We start from the raw sequence: 23,010 nt of genomic DNA on the forward strand, positions 1-23,010 counted from the left end.
TGAGGACAAGCCCACAAAACGGGCTGTGGTGATGGAAAAAATCATTATCTGAGCAGGTCCAGTGTAACTAATGCCTACGTACACTGGACCTGCCTGTGAAGTTACCATGTCAATACCAGACCACCTCTTTGCATTAGGAGGTAATACTGAACCTTGTTATTCCTCCTCCCCCTCTAGTCCTGAGCCCCAGACCTTGGCCCCCCCGCGGCCCATGGAGCTGGAGCACTTGGAGGAGGGGGAGAGGGACCCAGTCTGGTCCTACCCCAGCTGTCCCGATGTGGAGGAATGCAGGCTGGGCCTCCACAGCTGCCACCCCTTCGCCACCTGCGTCAACACCCCCACCTCCTTTGAGTGCCACTGTGAGAGGGGCTACACCGGGGACGGCACCCTGCACTGCAACCAGACGTGAGCCTCTCTCTCTCTCCCCATTTCACTCCCTGTCGCTCTTTCTTTTTCTCTCCCTCTCATCCTCCCTATCATGACAAGCCCTTTTCCCTTCCACTAGCTTTTATGTCTCGTTCTCTGAATAACTCTATTCTCCTAAAGCCGACCTCTCTCTTTCTGCTCCAGTTGTTATAATGAGTGTCGTGAGGGCCAGTGCAGCGGCAGCCCGCGGTTCGAGTGTGAGTGTTCCCTGGGCTGGACATCTGACCCAGCCACACTGGTGCTGAGCGGGGTGGAGTGTGACGTGGACTGTGGCTGTAACTTCCACAGCACCTGTATCACCGCCCCAGGCATCTGTGACCACTGCCAGGGTGAGACAGACATAAATATCAACCCAATTCATCTGTCCAAAAAAGGGGAAAAACAACATATTTTATTAATTTCACAAGTCATCATTTTCTCTAATTAGTTAATGTGCTCTCCGTTCTCCCTTCTCCTCAGATTGGACAATGGGTCTCCAGTGTGAGCACTGTCGACCAGGGAGTTTTGGTTCTGCGCTGGCCGGGGGCGGGGGCTGTGTGCCCTGCCAGTGTAACGGCCATGGAGGCCCCCTCCTGGGCTTCTGCCACAATCAGACAGGCCAATGCTACTGCACACACCACACCCAGGGACCACACTGTGAATCCTGCTTGCCTGGATATTACGGAGACCCCAGGTGGATGGATTTATTACCCCCAGTGAGGAAATTGGTTTTGCAGCATTACAAATAGGCATTCTGTAAAGGATCTGTTTTCTAGAACAGTATGTGTACTGTGCATCAGCAACTAGTTGCTATGTGCTCTATAATTAAGAACCTGCTTCACTATATGTTTGAACTTCTCTCACTTAATGCATATCACTTATACAACTCTCTCTTCCTCAGGAATAATGGCACCTGTTTTCGTCAGTGTCAGGGGCGCTCTGTGATCCTGTCCCACCAGTCACCCCTCTCTGAGCTCCCCATCTCGTCCTCCCTGGGGTGGCGAGGGGGCGTCGGGGGAAAGGGGGGACTCTCCCACTGTCTGTGGGTCCTGTCTGTCACTGAGAACCTGGTCCCCTGTGTGCCGGGCAAGCTGTGTCCTCCTGTGGCTCTCACCCTGCACCCAGACTCCTACACACAGTGCACTGTGAGTACTAACTACACACTAACTCCTACAACACAGACTGATGTTTATTGTGCTGTAGTGAACAGAGCCACCAGCGTTCCCATGGCCTGAGATGTATTTTCTGTCTCTCACACACAGAGCTCCTACGTTTACGTGTTTGACGGCCTGCCTCGTTTCTTGAGCAACGGGGTGGTGCACTCGGACCACAACCTGATTGGTGCATTCTGTGGGACGACCCGGACTCAGCCAATCACTGTGGAGGCCACTTCAGGTAACCTTAGCGATTTGTTTGTTTATTAAAGCTTCTAGTAATTTTTTATTGAAAGATTCCCTCTCTGATCCCTCTGTTTTTCTCTCCCAGGTGTGATCTCTGTGTACTTTGAGGCCAACGTCTCGTCCGACCGCCCTCAGGGTTTCAACGCCTCCTTCTGGGTGCGGCGCTGTCGCCAGGGTTCTGAGGCGGGGGAGGATGGGTCACCCGTATGCCAGGGAGGGGCACAGTGCAGCGGGGGGCTGTGCCAGTGTACTCAGGGGTATGGGGGACCGTACTGCGACAGGCCCCTCTGTCCCGAGGGCTGTGGGCTAGCAGAGGGCCGAGGCTCCTGTAACTTGGTGAGAGGGACTGAACAGTAGCACTGTTACTGCAGACAGTGTGAATGATCATTTTTGTTTTGATGTTTTCCTCTTTGTTTATCCTGTTCTATATTACAGTCTCTTGTGTGTCTCTAATGTTAACCCTCTCTCTCTCCTGTCTGTCTGTCTCTGTGTCTGTCTGTCTGTCTGTCTCTGTGTCTCTCTGTCTCTGTGTCTGTCTGTCTCTGTGTCTGTCTGTCTCTGTGTGTGTCTGTCTCTGTGTCTGTGTCTGTCTGTCTGTGTGTCTGTCTGTCTGTCTCTGTGTCTGTCTCTGTGTCTGTCTGTGTCTGTCTGTCTCTGTGTCTGTCTGTTTGTCTGTCTCTGTGTCTGTCTGTCTCTGTGTCTGTCTGTCTCTGTGTCTGTCTGTCTCTGTGTCTGTCTGTCTCGTGTGTCTGTCTCGTGTGTCTGTCTCTGTGTCTGTCTGTCTCGTCTGTCTGTCTGTCTGTCTGTCTGTCTGTCTGTCTGTCTGTCTGTCTGTCTGTGTCTGTCTCTGTTTTAGTCTCTGGGAGTGTGTGTGTGTGCAGACGGTTGGGGCGGCTCTGACTGCTCCACCCCTCTGGACTCCAGCAGCCTAGTTTGGGAAACCCTACTGGACACACAGCTCACAGCGGTAAGAACCAGGACACACACACACACACACACATACAAACACTCCCACCACAGAGTGTCACAGTGTTAAACTTCCCCCTCCCTTCACAGAACCAGGCCCACAGGTTCCTCCACCGGATGGGCCATTCTCTAGTGTCTGGACCCCAGGGGAACCTCTGGATGTATGGAGGCCTTTCTCTCTCAGAGGGCATCCTGGGAAACGTCTACAGGTGTGTGTGGGGGGGGGGACTTTTTAATGGCTGTGTTTTTATTGGCGTTCATTTAAAGATGCCTTTTATGAGACAGCAATTTTTTGTTGTTGTAATTGTTTGAAATGACCAGTAACTCATATCAGTTAATTTCTCTGTCTCTCTTCCCTCTCTGTGTTGATTGGTGGGTTCATGTCATCTCTCTGTGTTGATTGGTGGGTTCAGGTACTCTGTGTTGGAGCGGCGCTGGACTCAGATGCTGACCAGCTCAGTGGAGGAAGGCTCCACCCCCAGCCCCCGCTACCACCACGCCTCTGCCCTTCTGGCCAGTCACAAGCCTCTCTCCGGCGGCCAAGGAGCTACTCACAACCTCATGCTGGTGGTGGGCGGTGTCACGCAGAAGGGTGTCGCCGTGGATACGTGGAGCCTCAACCTCAGCAGTCTGGTGTGGCGACAGCACAAGGTTTGTTTGGTTTTAGCAATCCACCATCTTGCCTTAATTGGGGGTATATATATAAACAAAAAAACACTAAAAAAACACAAAACATAAAATATTGGTAGTTAACTGTCAGCCCACGATTCAATTTACTAAAGACTTCTATGTAACCAATTAGTCTGTCCTCTTTCCCCACAGAGCTCAGTGCTGCCACCGGTGGCAGGTCATACTCTAACGGTGCGTCGGGACTCTTCCATGCTGCTCATCGGAGGTTACTCTCCAGAGAACGGCTTCAACCATCACCTGCTGGAGTTCAACATCCTCTCTGGCAACTGGACCGTCGCCCCCCACACCGGCACACCTCCTACAGGTCAGAAGAACCAATGTCCACCTGCACTCATTAACTCACTTAGAACCTGCCAATCTGGAAAGTCCCTACTCAGCTTTCGTGGAACCTCTCCCACTAAGTAGGCATAGAATATAAAGATTGAGGTGCATTCATTATGGTTGGAGCAAAGAGTTATTTCTGACACCATGAACTGTAAACTGCTGTCCCTTATGATGTTGCATAATTTACCAGTCTGTTGATTAACCCTTAACCCTCCCGTGTTGTCTCTTGACTGACTCCTGTGTGTCCTGTCCTCTCTTCAGGTCTGTATGGCCACTCGGCTGTGTACCACGAGCAGACGGACGCCGTGTACGTGTTCGGAGGCTACCGCTTCCACGTGGAGACAGTGGAGCCCTCAGGAGAGCTCTACAGTCTCTACTATGCCAACCTCACCTGGTCCCTACTGGTCCCCTCACAGGGGAATAAGGTAGGTACAACCATGGCTTAACTAGCTAACCGGTATTTAAACAGCTTTTACATGTTCCCAGGCTGGCCTTAATTGATGACATTGTCATTATATCAATATCAATTTTTCTTAAATTACCACCGTCTTTTTTTCTCCCTCTCTCTCCCCAGCCCCTGTCCCGTTTCTTCCACGCTGCAGCCCTGATAAAAGACACCATGGTGATTGTGGGAGGGAGAACAGGAGTGGAGGACTACAGCAATACGGTGTATCTGTACCAGATCAACTGTAACACCTGGATACAGCCAGGTAACTGTGTGACTGACACTACATGTGGCTAGCCAAAACACTGCATATACAGTGGGGCAAAAAAGTATTTAGTCAGTCACCAATTGTGCAAGTTCTCCCACTTAAAGAGAGGCCTGTAATTTTCATCATATGTACACTTCAACTATGACAGACAAAATGAGGAAAAAAAATCCAGAAAATCACATTGTAGGATTTTTAATGAATTGGTCTTGAATGTCTTCCATTTCCTAATAATTGCTCCCACAGTTGATTTCTTCAAACCAAGCTGCTTACCTATTGCAGATTCAGTCTTCCCAGCCTGGTGCAGGTCTACAATTTTGTTTCTGGTGTCCTTTGACAACTCTTTGGTCTTGGCCATAGTGGAGTTTGGAGTGTGACTGTTTGAGGTTGTGGACAGGTGTCTTTTATACTGATAACAAGTTCAAACAGGTGCCATTAATACAGGTAACGAGTGGAGGACAGAGGAGCCTCTTGAAGAAGAAGTCCCCAGTTACAGGTCTGTGAGAGCCAGAAATCTTGCTTGTTCGTAGGTGACCAAATACTTATTTTCCACCGTAATTTGCAAATAAATTAATTAAAAATCCTACAATGTGATTTTCTGGATTTTTTTTTCTCATTTTGTCTGTCATAGTTGAAGTGTACCTATGATGAAAATTACAGGCCTCTCATCTTTTTAAGTGGGAGAACTTGCACAATTGGTGGCTGACTAAATACTTTTTTGCCCCACTGTATGCTCAGTTTGATGAGGATGTGGAGATTATCCTAACGTTTCTCCCTTCCTCTCTCAGACTCGGCGGTGGGCGAGCCGGTTAACCGTTCAGTGTCTCTGGCCATGGCGGGCTGGGGTGGGCGGCTGTTCCTCTCTGGGGGGTTCAACGGGGTCACCCTGGGGCGTCTTCTCACCCTGACCCTTCCCTCTGACCCCTGTGCCTTGCTGCCCACGCCCGAGGCCTGCAACACCACCACAGGCAGCTGTGTCTGGTGCAGGGGCACCTGCGCCGCCTCTGATACTGCTGAGAGGTACAGCTATGGTTATCATGGGAATGATGATGTTTCCAAGTTGTTGACTGTGTCTTTTATTTTGGAGGTGTTTCTTGGGGTTGTCACTTTGTGTAATCATGTTTATTCTTTCCCTATCTCAGAATTAATGACAAACTTTCCCATCTCTCCCTCTTTATGGGGTTTTGTCTCTCTCTCTCAGACTGGGCTGTTCCATTGGTCAGTCTCCCTGCTCCCCCACCCCTCGTCTACCAGACCAGTGTCGCAGACTGAAGACCTGCAGTGAGTGTCTGGCACGCCACCCCAGGACCTTCTCTAGCCCCTCACAGGTAATACACACATGCAAACACACACAAACACTAGCTCAGACCGTACACACACATACACACTCACACTAACCCCCCCTCTCTGTCAGTCCCAGTCTGCTCTGCAGTGTAAGTGGTGCACCAACTGTCCAGAGGGAGCATGCATCAGCAGTACAGTCAGCTGCACCTCAGAACACGACTGCAGGATCAACCAGAGAGAGATCTTCCTATCCAGCAACTGTACTGAGACCAGCTGTGAGGCCTCCGACTGCCCCAAGTGCACCGCCTCAGGGAAGTGCATGTGGACACGCCAGTTCAAACGCACCGGTGAGAGACACCTCCATTCACCTTCTATTGCTAGGGACAGGAGTCTTGGGATGACCACTAGACTAAGGCGTGGCTGGAATAACTGAGAACCACTCTCTTACATGTGGTGTTGCGGTTCCTCCAGGCGAGACCAGGCGCATCCTGAGTGTGAACCCCACCTACGACTGGACGTGCTTCAGCTACGCCCTGCTCAACGTGTCCCCCATGCAGGTGGAGTCCTCCCCCCCTCTGCCCTGTCCGCCCCCCTGCCACCACCTCAGCACCTGCAGCCTCTGCCTGGGCTCCCGGGGCTCAGACGGGGGCTGGCAGCACTGTGTGTGGAGCATGGCACTGCAGCAGGTAAGACGGAGACTGTGGGTGGGTGGGTGTTTAAGGATCATATCTGTGTCTATTTTCTTCCTGAATGTATTTCTGCATTGTAGCTTCAAAAATAAATGAATGAGATTTTATTTCAGCCCTTCTTTCCCCCTCTCCTCCAGTGTGTGAGTCCGTCCTTCGTGCCTCTGCGCTGTGAGGCGGGTCAGTGTGGTCGTCTGCTGTCTGGTGGGGACTCTTGCTCCCCCCAGTGCGCTCAGCTCACCCAGTGCTCTCAGTGCATCGCCTGTCCCCAGTGTGGCTGGTGTGCTGCCCGGGGGGGCAACGGGGCTGGACGCTGCCAGCAGGGAGGCCTCAACGGTGAGGGGAACAGAATTGAATAGACCTTTAGAATATCCATTCCTGAGCCCTTTAAAATGATAAACTTGGATTAGCTAAAACAACATGCCATTGGAACACAGGAGTGATGGTTTCTCATAATTGACCTATGTAGATATCCATTAAAAAATCAGCCGTTTCCAGCTACAATAGTCATTTACAACATTAACAATGTCTACACTGTCTTTCTGATCAATTTGATGTTATTTTAATGGATAAAAATGTTGCTTTTCTTTCAAAAAAAAGGACATTTCTAAGTGAACCCAAACTTTTGAACAGGTGTGTGTGTGTGTAAACTCAACAAAAAAAGAAAGTCCCTTTTTCAGGACCCTGTCTTTCAAAGATAATTCGTACAATTGTAAAGGGTTTAAACACTGTTTCCCATGTTTGTTCAATGAACCATAAACAATTAATGAACATGCACCTGTGGAACAGTCGTTAAGACACTAACAGCTTACAGACGGTAGGCAATTAAGGTCACAGTTATGAAAACTTAGGACACCAAAGAGGCCTTTCTACTGACTCTGAAAAACACCAAAAGAAAGATGCCCAGGGTCCCTGCTCATCTGCGTGAATGTGATTTAGGCATGCTGCAATGAGGCATGAGGACTGCAGATGTGGCCAGGGCAATAAATTGCTATGTCTGTGCTGTGAGACGCCTAAGACGGTGCTACAGGGAGACAGGATGGACAGCCGATTGTCCTCGCAGTGGCAGACCACGTGTAACAACACCTGCACAGAATCGGTACATCCGAACATCACACCCTCGGGACAGGTACAGGATGGCAACAACAACTGCCCAAGTTACACCAGGAAAGCACAATCTCTCCATCCGTGCTCAGACTGTCAGCAATAAGCTGAGAGAATCTGGGCTGAGGGCTTGTATGCCTGTTGTAAGGCAGGTCCTCACCAGACATCACCGGCAACAATGTCGCCTATGGGCACAAACCCACCGTCACTGGACCAGACAGGACTGTAAAAAAGTGCTCTTCACTGACGAGTTGCGGGTTTGTCTCACCAGGGGTGATGGTCGGATTCACGTTTATTGTCAAAGGAATGAGCGTTACACCGAGGCCTGTACTCTGGAGCGGGATCGATTTGGAGGTGAAGGGTCCGTCATGGTATGGGGCGGTGTGTCACAGCATCACCGGACTGAGCTTGTTGTCATTGCAGGCAATCTCAACGCTGTGCGTTACAGGGAAGACATCCTCCTCCCTCATGTGATACCCTTCCTGCAGTCTTGTCCTGATATGACCCTCCAGCATGACAATACCACCAGCCATACTGTTCGTTTTGTGAGTGATTTCCTGCAAGACAGCGAAGAGCCTGGATCTCAATCCCGTTGAGCACGTCTGGGACCTGTTGGATAGGAGAGTGAGGGCTAGGGCCGTTCCCCCCAGAAATGTCCAGGAACTTGCAGGTGCCTTGGTGGAAGAGTGGGGTAACACCTCACAGCAATAACTGGCAAATCTGGTGCAGTCCATGAGGAGGCGATGCACTGCAGTACTTAATGCAGCTGGTGGCCACACCAGATACTGACTGATACTTTTGATTTTGACCCCCCCTTTGTTCAGGGACACATTATTCCATTTCTGTTAGTCACATGGCTGTGGAACTTGTTCAGTTTATGTCTCAGTTGTTGAATCGTGTTATGTTCATACAAATATTTACTCATGTTAAGTTGGTTATAAATAAACGCAATTGACAGTGAGAGGACGTTTCTTTTTTTTACTGAGTTTATATCAAATTTATGAATGAAATATAAGACCGTTATAGAATATAACTTTATTGTCCAACATTTAGGGTTATATTCTCTATTCCCAATAACTTTTTCAAGTTACCTCTTCTCCTCACTTTCCCCTGTGTGTGTGTGCGTGCGTGCATGTGTCAGGTGTGAGTGAGGGAGTGTGTCCCCAGATAAACAGCAGCTGGTCCTTCCTCCACTGCCCAGAGGAGGATGAGTGTGCCAACGGCCACCACCACTGTAACGTCACCCAGGACTGCCATGACCTGACCCAGGGATACCACTGCACCTGCAAGCAGGGCTACGTTCTCAGCCGGTAGGAAGCCACACGTCACAATCATCATTAACGGCAGAAGAAGTAGCACTTGGATACCTCAGCAGCAATACACACACACAACCTCATCATCATTACATCATCACAATCATCAGTACTACCACTCCACCTGTCCTGCAAACACGGCTACATATTCAGTTGGTATACATACGTAGTATCCTAAAAAGGTTCTACAGCTGTACCATTGAGAGCATATTGACTGGCTACATCACTGCTTGGTATGGCATCTAGGACATCTATATCAGGAGGTGTGAAAAGAAGGCCTGGAAAATCGTCAAAGACCCCAACCACCTAAGTAGTAGACTATTTTCCCTGCTGCCTTATGGCAAGAGCTACCGGTGTATCAAGTCTGACACCAACAGGCTCTTGAACAGCTTCTATACCCAAACAATAATAATTAGCTAACAGAATAGCTACACAGACTGAGTTTGTCTTGTATCTTCATTGACCTTTTATTTCAATATTTGCACTGTCTCAATACAGTCACAGGGCCCTACACACTCACACACTGTCACTCCAACACACACACACTCCATCATCTGCTCACTCACACATAATATGCACATACATTTTATACTGACTCTACACACCTGCCCACCCACTCACATACAAGCTGCTGCTACTCTGTTTATCTTAAATGCTGTTGCCTAGTCCCCTTATCCCTATACATATCTACCTCCATCACTCCAGTATTCCTGCACATGTAAATATGGTATTGGAACTGACTTTTTAAATATTTCCTGTATATAGTATCCTTATTGCTTACTTTATTGCGTATTTCCTCTTTTTTTTATCGTAATACATTGATTATTGCGTTGTTGGGTTTTGAGTTTGCAAGAAAGGCATTTCACTGTACTTGTGTATGTGACATTGAAACTTGAAAACAAACAGGGCTACATATTCAGTAGGTATACATCCATAGTATCTGTTTAAGTTTCTCTTTCTCTCTACTCCCTCTCTGCAGTGTGTCAGGCCAGTGTGAGCCGGTCTGTGCTCAGGGCTGTGTCAACGGGACCTGTGTGTCCCCGGGAGTGTGTCAGTGTCACTTTGGCTTTGTGGGGGACAACTGCTCGTCTCAGTGTCGTTGTAACAAACACAGCAACTGTAAAGGAGTGTCTGAGCCTGACAAGTGTCTGGAGTGTAAAAACAACACTATGGTGAGTGGGGCAGACACACACACACACACACACACACACACAGTATTTCAACTGTAAGATTATGCATGTCACAGCCCAATGTGTTTCTTGAGTGCCAAAACACTTGTGACACACTGGTGCTGATCCCAGGTCAGATTACAAGTTCATTCAGTGTATCATATACTGATGATTATGTGGTTTGTGGCTCTCTCTCTCTCTCCTGTTCCAGGGTGATCACTGTGAGAAGTGTAAGCCCCTGTATGTGGGGTTGGCGGTGGGCGGGGGGATGTGTCGCCCCTGTCGGGAGTTCTGCAGGGGGAACAGCGCAGTGTGTCTGTCCCGGGACGAACACAAGAGGGCGCTAGACCACCCCCAAGACCACCCTCTGGACCCAGACAGCGTAAGTGACTTAGTCTAAGTTAATTTAATTAAATGTTCTCCCCATCTTGCTTTGAGTTTAGTAATGGGTTACTTTTGATCTGATCAACAGCATCTTTTGTGGTCATATCATGATTTATGTGCAAGCTAGAAACTCACTGTGTAGGAACAGGTATACCATCTTGGATGTCATTTAGCTACATTTCTCTTGTTGAACTCCCTCTCCTTCATCAGATTGTTCAGTGGGTGTCGGAAGGTCCTACAGAGGACGCAGCGGTTTGTGTGAGCTGCCAGAACAACAGCGTGGGGGACAAGTGTGAGAGCTGCCTCAGCGGCTACTTCCTACTGCAGGGGAACTGTGACAGGTGAGTAGTAATTCCTTTAAAATGAACTAGCCACATCTAATTCACTTGTAATCAGTGGTGGAAAAAGTACTAAAATCTCATACTTGAATAAAAGTAAAGATACCTTAATATAAAAGTGAAAGTCACCTAGTAAAATACTACTTGAGAAGAAGTATTTGGATTTAAATATACTTAAGTATCAACAGTAAAAGTATGAATAAGTTAAAATTCCTTATATTAAGCAAACCAGACGGTTTGCTTTTTTTCTTTTATTTACGGATAGCAAGGGTCACACTCCAACACTCAGACATAATTTCAAAGCAAAACATTAGTGTTTAGTGAGGTCTGTCAAAAATATATAAAAAGGAAAGTTAAGTACAGATACCCCAAATAACTACTTAAGTAGTACTTGAAAGTATTCTTACTTAAGTACTTTACACCACTGCTTGTAATTAATGGATGAAAGCGACATGGAGCCATATTGTGGTGTTCACACCCATCTGATTTTTCACTTTTCCAGACTGTGCACTTCAGAAGAGTGTTCATGATGGAGTGATTCTGTAAAAATCACTTCGGAGGGCTGAATCCTACAGAAAGCTGAAATGCTATTTGTTTCTCCCACCTGTAGGTGTCAGTGTAACGGCCATGCAGACACGTGTAATGAACATGACGGCACAGGCTGCCCATGTCAGAACAACACAGAGACCTCTTCCTGCCTCAGCAGCCCGCAGAGCGACAGGAAGGACTGCTACAGAACACAGGTATGGATAGGATGGTGCAGGCACTAGACACAGTTTACAAGCAGGTATACTGATACAGCAGGGGGAGTTCTGAAGAAGGATACCTTGATTTTTCCTGGTTGTAAAGATCACATCCATATACAGACAATAAGCACAGTATTTACATGCACTTGTATTTCTTGATTCTTCTCCCTCTCTGGAATCCTCCACGCAGTGCGCCAAGTGCAAAGACTCCTTCAATGGCACACCGGTAAACGGGCGCCAGTGCTACCGCCAGTTCAACGTGGACAATGAGTGCTGCTTCGACCCCACCTCTCAGACAAATTGCTTCCACGACCCCACCATCCGCAATTTGCCCAAGGGACGCACTGTCTTCTTCGCTGCCCAGCCAAAGTTCACCAACGTGGACATCCGGGTCACCATCGACGTGACCTTCGGGGAGGTGGAGGTGTACGTGTCCAACTCCCATGACACCTTCATCGTAGAAGTGGACCTCCACACAGGCATCCACGCCATCAAGATCGAGGACGAGTCGGTGGCCCGAGGTGGGGCGAGCGGAGGGGATAAGGAGACACCTCCGTCACCTATGAAGGTGTATGCCAACTCCTCATCCAGCCTGGGTGGGGCCATGCTCCCCAACACCCCCCTGCAGCTCCACGCCAAGCCCCAGGGGGCAGACAGAGAGGTACGGGAGGCCAAGACTGAGGGGCTCATCTCCTATATCACGGTGTGGAAGCCCCAGACGGTGCTGATTGTTCGAGGTGTCCGTGACCGCGTGGTCATCACCTTCCCCCATGAGGTCCACTCCCTGAAGTCCAGCCGCTTCTACATCGCCCTGCGCGGGGTAGGCGCCGAGGAGAGACGGGGCGAGTCCCAGGGCCTGCTCTTCCTCCGCCAGGACCAGGCTCACATCGACCTGTTCGTCTTCTTCTCTGTTTTCTTCTCCTGCTTCTTCCTTTTCCTCTCTGTCTGCGTCCTCCTCTGGAAGATCAAGCAGTTCATGGACTTCCGCCGAGAGCAGAGGCGTCATATCCAGGAAATGACCAAGATGGCATCCAGGCCCTTCGCCAAGCTCACTGTCTATTTGGAGCCAGAGGAGCCCCAGCTCATCTACCTGCCCGCCACAGGGGGCGGAGGGGTGGGGGGCAGTGCCGTGTCCCTGGCCCATGCACGCACAGGCAAGCTGGGGGGCATTGTAGTTGGCCAGAGGGGGCGTGCTGGAGCCATCTCCTACAAACACGAGCCAGGCTCCGGCCCCACCGTCCACCACCACCTTACCCTGGGTGGAGGGGGCAACAGTGGGCAACACCTGCCCCTGCATTACCTCAACACCCACCACTATGTCCCCACCAACACCACGGCCTCGCACCCCCACCATCACCCGTCCTCCCACAGCGGCTACCAGCACTTCTGCCGCTCCGACCCCTTCTTGTCCCAGCTCATGGGCTTCTCCTACTCCACCTTCAAGGTGGGGCCCATCACCCTGGAGCCCACGGACGACGGCATGGCCGGGGTGGCCACCGTCCTCATCCAGCTGCCGGGGGGCATCCTGGCCCCTAACCGCGCCTGCCTGGGGTCCGCCCTGGTCACACTACGGCAAAACCTCCAGGAGTACTGTGGTCACGGCAATGGAGGGGGACACCCCGGAGTGGGAGGGGGGCGCAAAGGCCTACTAGGGCATCAGCACCTCACCACCATGGCTATGTAGAGAAGAGAGGGGGAGAAAGTAGATGAGAGAGAGGGATATGTGGTGGGGTGGTAGTAACATGTTAAGAGGTTAGAAGAGAAATGGGGAGTTACATGAAAAAGGCCATAAAGGAGAAAGTTGTGTAAGAGCCTGTTAAAACCTCTAGTGACTCCCCATCCCGCATGAGGGAGCGTAATCATCGACTGACACGAATTAGCATAACGCAACGGACATAAATATTCCTATTCATGAAAATCACAAGTGAAATATATTGAGACACAGCTTAGTCTTTTGTTAATCACCCTGTCATCTCAGATTTTCAAAATATGCGTTACAGCCAAAGCTAGACAAGCATTTGTGTAAGTTTATCGATAGCCTATCATAGCATTTTGTCCAGCTAGCAGCAGGTAACTTGGTCACGGAAATCAGAAAAGCAATCAAATTAAATCGTTAACATCCGAAGCTCATCAAAGGTATTCACTCACGAGACTCCCAGTTAGATAGCCAATGTTCCTTTTTTCCAAAAATATTATTTTTGTAGGCGAAATAGCTCCTTTTGTTCTTCACGTTTGGCTGAGAAATCACCCGGAAATTGCAGTCACGAAAACGCCGGAAAATATTCCAAATTAGCTCCATAATATCGACAGAAACATGGCAAATGTTGTTTCTAATCAATCCTCAAGGTGTTTTTCAAATATAAATTCGATAATATATCCACCGGGACAATTGGTTTTTCAGTAGGACCGATTGGAATAATGGCTACCTCTGTATTTTACGTGAGAATCACTCTGGGAGCCATCAGGTGACCAGTTGCGCAATGTAGCCGCTTACGGGTATTCTTCAACAAAAATGCGTAAAACTACGTCACAATGCTGTAGACACCTTGGGGAATACGGAGGGAAAGTAATCTGGTTGATAGCCCATTCACTGCTCAATAGGGACGCATTGGAACGCAGTGCTTTCAAAACATGAGGCACTTCCGGGATTGGATTTTTCTCAGGCTTTCGCCTGCAATATCAGTTCTGTTATACTCAGACAATATTTTTACAGTTTTGGAAACTTTAGAGTGTTTTCCATCCTAAGCTGTCAATTATATGCATATTCTAGCATCTTGTCCTGACAAAATATCCCGTTTACTAAGGGAACGTTATTTTTCCAAAAATGAAAATACTGCCGCCTAGTCACAAAAGGTTATTAAAGTTGATAGGATCGGTACCTATATTTACACTGTTTCAATATTGATTGTCTTTTATTCCGTTATGTATCGCTTTATTTCAAACGCTATACGTGAATAGAATGCACTACAACTGCACGTTATATCAGCTCAACCATTCAGTTGCATCCTGTCTGCGTCCGCTATTGAGGTATGAGTGCAGTCGACAACCAGACGCATAGAGAGATTTTTTCTGCACTGTCGTTTTTTTGGAATGACCAATAAAGTAGGGACGATAACTACTGGAGTTGGAACCAACATGTGCTTTATACCCCAGAAAGTAGCAATCAAACATTACCATTAAAAACAAGAGATGGTAGGCTTAGTCCGCCAGGATGTGCAACATCGATTTGACAGGATAGGAATAAAGAAAGTGATGCTTGTTTGTCAGATGTTTTTTTATATCATGGCAGTAATGATGAGTGAAATTAATTATAAGTTCATATATGGCAGGCTTTTAAGCTACATGTCTGTTTATTAACTCAAAACCTGAAGTATATATTTGTACATGTTCATTCACAGGACCTGTTACATGGTTCTTTATCGGTTGCTGTTGTATTTGTTTCTCTGCTCGTCTGTCTCCAGTTCTTCTGCATTTGTGAACTACACTTAACAATCCTGTTGTGTATCGTGTCCACTTTTGACACATTTCATGTCTGTTTTAAATAGATTTTGTTACAAATGAAGGATTTAACTAGGTTATCAGACTTCTGTCCCTGTAGCCATTTTATGAGTGGATAACATAACACACTATGTATTGTTTAGTTTCTAAGGCTTTTATTTCAGTTCTTTGATATGAACTGTATGTTAACTTTTATGGTTTTGTTTTTAGCTCTTTTGATTGGATGATTTTTATCAGCCAATGAGGGCTATGATTAGAACTGAATTCACTTTTTGGATTTGTCTTGTGACAAATGGAACAAGAAAGAAATTACAGTATGTGGAACAAAAAATTGTATGGAAATTGTCAGATTATAATGGAGACAAAGGAAAGCGACACGATATGTGCAAAGTGACATCTTCCTGGTGAAAGATAACATTAATGAAAAGGGGGTTTTATTTTCAAGGAAGGTGTGTTACATTTTTTTGTTACTGTTTTTTGCACTCTTAAGACTAATTTTCTTCGGTTTCTCATGTGAATCACTACAAGATGAATCCCCCCCCATTATCTTGCAACAATCTGAATGGTGCTACTACACAAAACAACCATTAGACTACAAAATGATTGGTAATTCAGAGATTTCTCATTTACATTTACTCATTTATTTAACCAAGTTTTTTTACAAAAATAACAGCTTTCTTGTTTAGTAGCATTGCTCCTAATTAAGGTAAATTGTAACACTATCTTCAGCTACCTTCGAGTCTGGGCACAAGCATTATTAGACTACATTTTTCTTGTCTTGTACTTGTTTCACTGAGCACCTGAGTTACATTTTTCATTTGCTCTTTTTTTTTTAAAGGAGGGAACAAGTGATGTACAGAAGATGGTTGGTTGCCTGCCAGGCTCTTTGTCCTGGTGATGAGTCGGCTACAATATTAAAAGTCCAGGAAAGATGGCACACTTATGTGGTTTTCTTGTGCATATTTTCTTTTAAGTGGAATAAGTGAGACATCGCTTGAGGTGGACTAATTTTATGCTATTCATGTAATTTCAACACAAATCATTGAAATAGCGTTAAATTCCTTGGTTGAAGACCATTTTATCCTGGTACGTCTTTAGTGGCGGACGACTATAAGCGTTCGAAAATTCGCTCTGGCTATCTCCCATTTCAGAGCGCAGAATAACTGATGAATTTACGAACGCTCAACACCGGTTGAATAGGGCTGGTGTCAGCAAACAAGGCAAAAAAAAAGCTTAATTCAGTTGTTGCCAGCAGCACAGTTATAGTCACCAACGCTCTGGATAACATGAAAAACGCATAACCAGCTCTGCTAGAGCAAGTAAAATGGCCAGAGTGCGGTGTTATCTATTTATCCAGTTAATTTGGGTGCCGTTGAGGTCAGAAGGCTCGGATCAACCCTACTCCTCGGCCAGAGCCTCCAGCATGCGCTCCGACAGCGAAAAGCTCTGAATTTACTAAAGGGCAATATGACAGTTAAATAATATACAAATATTCTGATTTTACATACGCCCTCCAGAGTGCAATACGAACGCACCCTATAATGGACACTGCTGGCCTGAAGTGCAAACCTATAGGCTATTTCATTTCAGAATTGGTTACAATTAGGTTAAGGGTTAGATTTAGATTTTATTGGCTCATTGTTTTCAGGTCAGTAGGTACCCACACTTTTCTGCGAGTGTCTCTTTTAAAATCCTCATCAATCAGCAGACAATCTTTCTACATGATTACCTGATTGGTCAATCTACACCCACGCCAAGGAAGTGCAAACAGAGCTCTTCCGGTCACTGTTTGGTTTGAATCGAAGAAGGTAAGTGAAGTTATTTTGCCCGTGAATGTTTTGTGTAGAAAACAAATGTTTACTCACATCGTTGATATCTTTATAACGAAGTCGACCGTTAGGTGGGTGACCATTGTCAATTGTAGCTAAATATGCTAAGTAAGAAGCTGCGTAATTTGGTTTATCCAAGTTTCACCAAAACCACGCCACATGTGTTTTTGTAGTTAATTCACTCCGTTTTCAACAAAAAATTCCCATCTTCTAGCTAGATTCTAGACAACTTTAACCGTAACTTCAATTAAACGCCTTTTGAAATAGCTGCCTGTCCCTCTAATAACCGAGCAACTGCACACGTCAGCAAATATACGCCTGTTTCAAATAAACGCCAGGTCTCAGTTGTTTACACTAGGTAAACAATTCGTGTTAACCACTTAATGTTTTGATATGTTGAGTTTAAATGATTCTGTAATGGCTTACTAGCGTTTGTCGCCAGAAAGAGACTGCTAGTACATATCCCTATTAACTATGCAAAGCTGTGTGCATTAAGAAAATACACAACATGCAACTATTTCTATTTTTTGCAACTACTAAGATTTGACTGAGTTATAAGGAAATCGGTCATCTGAAATACATTTATTGGGCCCTAATCTATGAATTTCACATGACTGGGAATACACATTTGTCTGTTGGTCGCATACAAAAAGAAGGTAGGGTCGTGGATCAGAAAATCTGTCTATATTTGGTGGGACCACCATTTGCGTCATGCATTGCATCTCCTTCATATAGAGTTGATCAGGCTGTTGATTGTGGCTTGTGGAATGCTGTCCCACTCGTCTTCAATAGCTGTGTGAAGTTGCTGGATATTGGTGACAACTGGAATACGCTGTTGTACACAACAATCCAGAGCAGACCAAACAGCCTCATTGGGTGACATGTCTGAGTATGTAGGCCATGGAAGAAGTGGGACATTTTCAGATTCTAGGAATTGTGTACAGATCCTTACGTCATGGGGCTGTGAAGAAACATGAGGTGAATTTGGTGGATGACTGGCACGACAACATGCCTCAGAATCTTGTCACGGTATCTCTGTGCATTCAAATTGCCAACGATACAGTGCAGTTATGTTCATTGTCTGTAGCTTATGTCTGCCCATGCCATAACCCCACCGCCACCATGGGGCACGTTGACATCGGCAAACCGCTCACCCACACACCGTACACGCTGTCTGCCATCTGCCCGGTACAGTTGAAACCAATATCACGCTTCCTCAACTTGAGACACCTGTGGTATTGTTGTATGACAAAACTGCACCTTTTAGTGGCCTTTTATTTTCCTCAGCACAAGGTGCACCTGTGTAATGATCATGTGTATGGTCCCATGTGGCTCAGTTGGTTGAGCAGGTTGCTTTCAACACCAGGGTTGTGGGCTCAATTCCCACAGGGGACCAATACGGAGAGAAAAAAAACTATGAAATGTAAGCACTCATGACTAAGTCGCTCTGGATAAGATTGTCTGCTAAATGACTCAAATGTAAATGTAATCATGCTGTTTTAATCAGCTTCTTGATGTGCCACACCTGTCAGGTGGATGGATTATCTTGGCAAAGGAGGGATGTAAACAAATGTGCATATTTTTTTGTTGAGAAATAAGCCTTTTGTACACATAGAAAATGTGTGATCTATTATTTTCGCTTATGAAACATAGGACCAACACTTTTTTGCATTTATATTTTTGTTCAGTGTAGATGCCTTGCTCAAATACAATCCTGTCTCTAATGGCCTATTATGTAGTGATTGAATAAAATAAATGCCTGTGCCGTTAATTTAAGACGACTAGCCTTATAAGTTGAGTGATTCAACTTTTGGCTAATAATGAAGAATTGTGTGTAATCATCATTGCCTATCAGCCTAAGTCTGCAGTGTTTGTGTGTGTGTCTATAGGCTGTTTTGGTCGCGGATACTCTTTTCATGGCACTTCGATACAGTGATTTTCATAGCAGGTAAGGAGAGCTTTTTCCTAACCTTAACCACAGTCTCCTAAACTGCTACCTTAATTATCCTACCCTGCTGTCTAAGTTCTCCTAACCTGCTACGAAAAAGTCACACAAATGTCGAAGTGCCATGAAAAGAGTTTCCCTTACGTTTCCTGACCTAGTCTAGCTCATCTTTGTTCATGAGCATCAGCCTGAAACTGCTTCTCTTTTCACTCAGAATGCCAGTAAGTAGGATATTAGAGGCACTTTAGTCAACAAGATGAAGATCAAACAACGTTCAAAAACTACGCCACTGCACAAAAAAAACATGGGGACTAAACGCCATGGAAACGTGGGTATAACACAAACAGAACATGACCCACAGTCAGGTGATGACTCCACCAGCAGAGATGAATCAGATTGTACCCAAGCACTCTCAAAGAGCACCAGTTCAACTCATTCAGATTCTAGTCCACTCCACAAGGATCCTGTGGTAGTGCTAACCAGGTTGGCTGAGGTAAGTAGGATTAGTGTTTTCTAATGTAAGATCATTAAGATTGTTAATGCATACTTGTAGTTTCTGTATCTTTCTAATCCATAAGGTGGTGGTTAAGACACTTCTGAGAGACATTAAAGTTTGTTTGGTGAAGGAGGTGACGGATGTCAGGAGGGATGAAGACAACCATGGAGGCAGGACATACTGTTTAACATACTCCAGTCTACTCCCAACAGTGCAGTTTAAATGGGTGATGGTTACTGGAACATTCATATTAATATTGGCAAGGACTATTGAATGAGAAATTACATTTGCCATTTTTTTCTCCCCTCTTATCGTACCCATCTCTTCTCCCTCTATCCCTCACTCTCAGGTTCTCCTCAGTTCTTTCCTTGTCCACACTGCACCATCTCCTTTACTGACTGTTACTTCCTGGAGAACCACATCAAGACCAAACACCAGAAGCAGTACCTGGCCATGTTGAGAAGCCAAGTCTCAAAGAGTAAAAGAGTGTATGGCCCCACACACCGCTGTCCCCACTGTAGCTGCATGTTCCATACACCACGACAGCTAGACATTCATAACCGCCAGGCCCACCCCTCTGCCCGTCCCCAGAAACCTGCCCCTCCCCGGAGAACTGGCCGTCCCCACAGGGTTCAGGAGAAATTCCACACCTGCCCACAGTGCTCCCGCAGATTCAAGTACCTGGGCAGCCTGCTGAAGCACTGCAAGAGTTTGCACAAAATGGCCGTTGTTCTCACCAATGGACACATCAGTTGCGCAGACTGTGAGAAGAGCTTTGAGAATTGCTGGGGCCTGGGGCCTCACCGGTGTCACGAACCAGAGGGCAATAAACCTAAGGACGCTAAACAGATGGTCATTAAGGAAGTCGGCTTCCAATGCTTAGATTGTGGCAAGATCCTCACTACACCTACGAGCCTGAACGCTCACATGCGCATCCACACTGGAGAAAAGCCTTATGTCTGCAAGGAGTGTGGCAAGCGCTTCTCAGGTACAGGCGCTTACAGTTATCACTTGTTAATACACAATGGGGTCAAGCCATTCAAATGTCAGGACTGTGGGAAGGCTTTCAAGCAGAAGTACCTCCTCAGGAAGCACATGACTGTTCACTCTGGTGAGAGGAAGTACTCCTGCTCCCAATGCGACAGGCAGTTTGCATACAGGGAGAGTCTGAAGCTTCACCTGCGCACACACTCCGGGTCGAGACCTTTCAAATGTACTGTCTGTGGTAAAGACTTTGCTGACAAAGGTTATCTGAAGATGCATCTGAAGATTCACAACAACCAGAAAAACTACCATTGTGGGGTTTGTGGGCAGAAATTCATAAGGATTGGGGTGCTGAACGTACACCTGCGCTCACACACAGGTGAGAGGCCTTACCACTGCACAGTGTGTGACAAGCAGTTTGCCCGACTCGACCACCTGAAGAACCACCAGCGCACTCACACAGGTGAGAAACCATACACCTGTACCGAGTGCAGTAAAAGCTTCACTCAGTCTGGAGATCTAACCAAACACAAGCGCCTCCACACTGGGGAGAGGCCATTTGAATGTTCTGAATGCCACAAACGCTTTATCTGCTCTGCTTCTCTGACCCTGCACATGAGGACCCACACTCACCGTGACGTAAAGCCATACTCCTGCCAAGAGTGTGGGAAAAGCTTTTATGAACAGAGTCATGTGAACGGCCACATGAAAATCCACAAGGGGAAACGTTATTCCTGCCCCCACTGCTTTCTCAGCTTTGCGCGCAAGTCCAACCTCTCCAAACACCTGCTTAGACGTCATAAACCTAAATGATAATGATGTATATTAACATAGCACCTTTTATGAAACTCTGTTACTCTTATGAATTAAATGGAGAGTCTGATCTCTTTTGTCATTGATCGATGTGACATCAAATTCTAACTAAATTTTGCCCCAGGTTTATGATAACGCTGCAATGTTTTAACAATCCTCCAGTTGGGTCACAGTGAGCTCCATGTATTGGGACAGTGACACGTTTTGTTTCTCCTGCAGCACTTTGGATTTGAAATTATACAACGACTGAGGTTAAAGTGCAGACTCCGCTTTAATTTGAGGGTATTTTCATCCATATCGGGTGAACCGCTCAGAAAGAACAGGATTTTTTGTACATATTCCCCCCCATTTTTAAGGGAATGGTTACATTATTTGGTCCCATATTCCCAGCATGCAATGCTTACATTAAGCTTGACTGGATACGTTTGCTGTTTGTTTTGGTTGTGTGTCAGGGTATTTTGTGCTCAATAGAAGTTAATGGTAAATATTGTATTGTCACTTTTATTATAAATTAGAATAGTGTATGTCTTCTATATTAGTGGCTACCATGATTACGGATAAAACTGAATGAATTGTGATTAATGAGTGAAAGTTAGAGGCATAAATATCAAACCCCTTCAAAATGCTAACCTCCCCTGTTATTGTAATGGTAAGATGTTAGCATGTCTTGAGGGCATGATACTTGTGCGTCTGTACTCTAGCTTTCTCACTCATTATTCAGGACTATCCGTAATCATTGTAGCATCCAACAAGTTTGTAGAGTAACAACCTTGTTGTAATCAATATGTGCTAGGACAATGGGACCAAATACTATACTTTTGACTACTTTTACCGCACAAGGAATTTGTACCAATTCTTTAAGCCCCCCCCCATTTTAGGGGATTATGTTCAAGAAGTGTATTTTCTAAACTGTTCATATGGATAAAAATACTAATTAAAGCTGACGGTCTACACTTTAACCTAATAATCATTGTATCATTTCAAATACAACGTCTGGAGGTACAGAGCCAAAAGAACAAAACATAATTCACTGTCCCAATACTTTTGGAGCTCTTTTGTTAATATTATTGCTCTTTTGTTTTATGGATGTTTGCGTTTAACCAGTTCAATGTAAGCTACATAATCCCCAAAAGTAGTTATCATGAGGGCCATAAATGATAACTAGTAATGTTGAGGATACTAGCTCAAGTACACACAGTACAAATGATACAATTCTATTTGACAAAATTGAATGAATAGAGCTTTGAAGTGTTTATTCTTTCTAAATATTGCTTAAATTATAAAATGACACTAATATCATCTTCCTTAACTTTAAATTACATATTTGTTTAGTGTTAGAGAACTCCTATTTTCTGGATGTTTCTCTTGTTCACAATGTCTGACCCCCATCGCTGTAAACATCTCAGAGCTCTAGCTTGACTATATTAACTTTTTAGGAACACTCCTTTCATCCTTAATCAATCTCTGAATGTGCTACTGTAATGAAACCACTCTCCTGCTGCGCTATGATGTAAGGATTGCAGGCATGTGCTTTGTCAGTAGATGTGATATAGGGTTCAGCCAGGAGTTGGACAGTTGGAAGAGTGATTGAAATGGTAGAAGGGACATCCCAGCTTCAAGTGGTGTTAGATTTCACATCCTACATCACGCAGGGTCGGAACTGGTACCAGAACCACACAGGTCCCCCAAACAAGGGACCTTATGTCTAAGAGGTTATAAACACACACAAAAAAATGTTTTATTTGCTCTGTATAAAAATGAAGAACGTATGTACAGAAGATGGTTTCATGAATGATTGACCTGGTGATCAGTAGGCGATAATAAATTCTGAAAGATTATCGTCAGTTTTGTTGTTGGTTTGTACTGTATTTTTGGAAGAAGAGGAGCTTTTATGTGAAGGTCACTCTCCTAGTATTGTTATAAACA

General features: G+C 45.9%; 2 protein-coding genes across 8 annotated transcripts in view; both read left to right on the forward strand.

Moving 5' to 3' along the window:
* LOC115140816 (multiple epidermal growth factor-like domains protein 8) overlaps positions 1-15,960 on the forward strand; it is a 29,236-nt gene extending 13,276 nt beyond the window's left edge. For 2 of the 4 annotated variants that reach the window (XM_029679190.2, XM_029679189.2), the window contains exons 21-43: positions 178-405; positions 571-755; positions 886-1,099; positions 1,307-1,550; positions 1,668-1,800; positions 1,891-2,141; positions 2,662-2,772; positions 2,862-2,980; positions 3,185-3,422; positions 3,594-3,765; positions 4,047-4,210; positions 4,360-4,495; positions 5,284-5,515; positions 5,697-5,823; positions 5,910-6,126; positions 6,251-6,465; positions 6,606-6,801; positions 8,711-8,879; positions 9,862-10,054; positions 10,263-10,433; positions 10,646-10,776; positions 11,384-11,516; positions 11,710-15,960. In XM_029679190.2, coding sequence (XP_029535050.1) covers positions 178-405; positions 571-755; positions 886-1,099; positions 1,307-1,550; positions 1,668-1,800; positions 1,891-2,141; positions 2,662-2,772; positions 2,862-2,980; positions 3,185-3,422; positions 3,594-3,765; positions 4,047-4,210; positions 4,360-4,495; positions 5,284-5,515; positions 5,697-5,823; positions 5,910-6,126; positions 6,251-6,465; positions 6,606-6,801; positions 8,711-8,879; positions 9,862-10,054; positions 10,263-10,433; positions 10,646-10,776; positions 11,384-11,516; positions 11,710-13,203 — 5,473 coding nt within the window. In that variant the 3' untranslated portion in view covers positions 13,204-15,960. The remainder of the gene's footprint in view (positions 1-177; positions 406-570; positions 756-885; positions 1,100-1,306; positions 1,551-1,667; positions 1,801-1,890; positions 2,142-2,661; positions 2,773-2,861; positions 2,981-3,184; positions 3,423-3,593; positions 3,766-4,046; positions 4,211-4,359; positions 4,496-5,283; positions 5,516-5,696; positions 5,824-5,909; positions 6,127-6,250; positions 6,466-6,605; positions 6,802-8,710; positions 8,880-9,861; positions 10,055-10,262; positions 10,434-10,645; positions 10,777-11,383; positions 11,517-11,709) is intronic. The other 2 variants (XR_010465751.1, XM_065027914.1) reach the window with 2 other exon arrangements.
* Positions 15,961-16,095: 135 nt separating this feature from the next.
* On the forward strand, positions 16,096-22,922 carry LOC135575203 (gastrula zinc finger protein XlCGF57.1-like). Of its 4 annotated transcripts, XM_065027916.1 has the most exons (5): positions 16,096-16,825; positions 18,736-18,794; positions 19,006-19,284; positions 19,370-19,457; positions 19,637-22,922. In XM_065027916.1, the coding sequence occupies exons 3-5, from the start codon at positions 19,048-19,050 to the stop codon at positions 21,082-21,084; spliced, it is 1,773 nt and encodes a 590-aa protein (XP_064883988.1). In that variant the 5' UTR covers positions 16,096-16,825; positions 18,736-18,794; positions 19,006-19,047; the 3' UTR covers positions 21,085-22,922. The 4 variants fall into 4 exon arrangements, with proteins under 4 accessions (XP_064883988.1, XP_064883987.1, XP_064883990.1 ...); XM_065027915.1 differs by lacking the exon at positions 18,736-18,794; XM_065027918.1 differs by lacking the exons at positions 16,096-16,825; positions 18,736-18,794 and having other exon boundaries at positions 19,195-19,284; positions 19,345-19,513.
* The last annotated feature ends 88 nt before the right edge of the window (positions 22,923-23,010 follow it).

The sequence above is a fragment of the Oncorhynchus nerka genome, linkage group LG14 (genome assembly GCF_034236695.1).
Source record: "Oncorhynchus nerka isolate Pitt River linkage group LG14, Oner_Uvic_2.0, whole genome shotgun sequence".
Classification (NCBI taxonomy): domain Eukaryota; kingdom Metazoa; phylum Chordata; class Actinopteri; order Salmoniformes; family Salmonidae; genus Oncorhynchus; species Oncorhynchus nerka.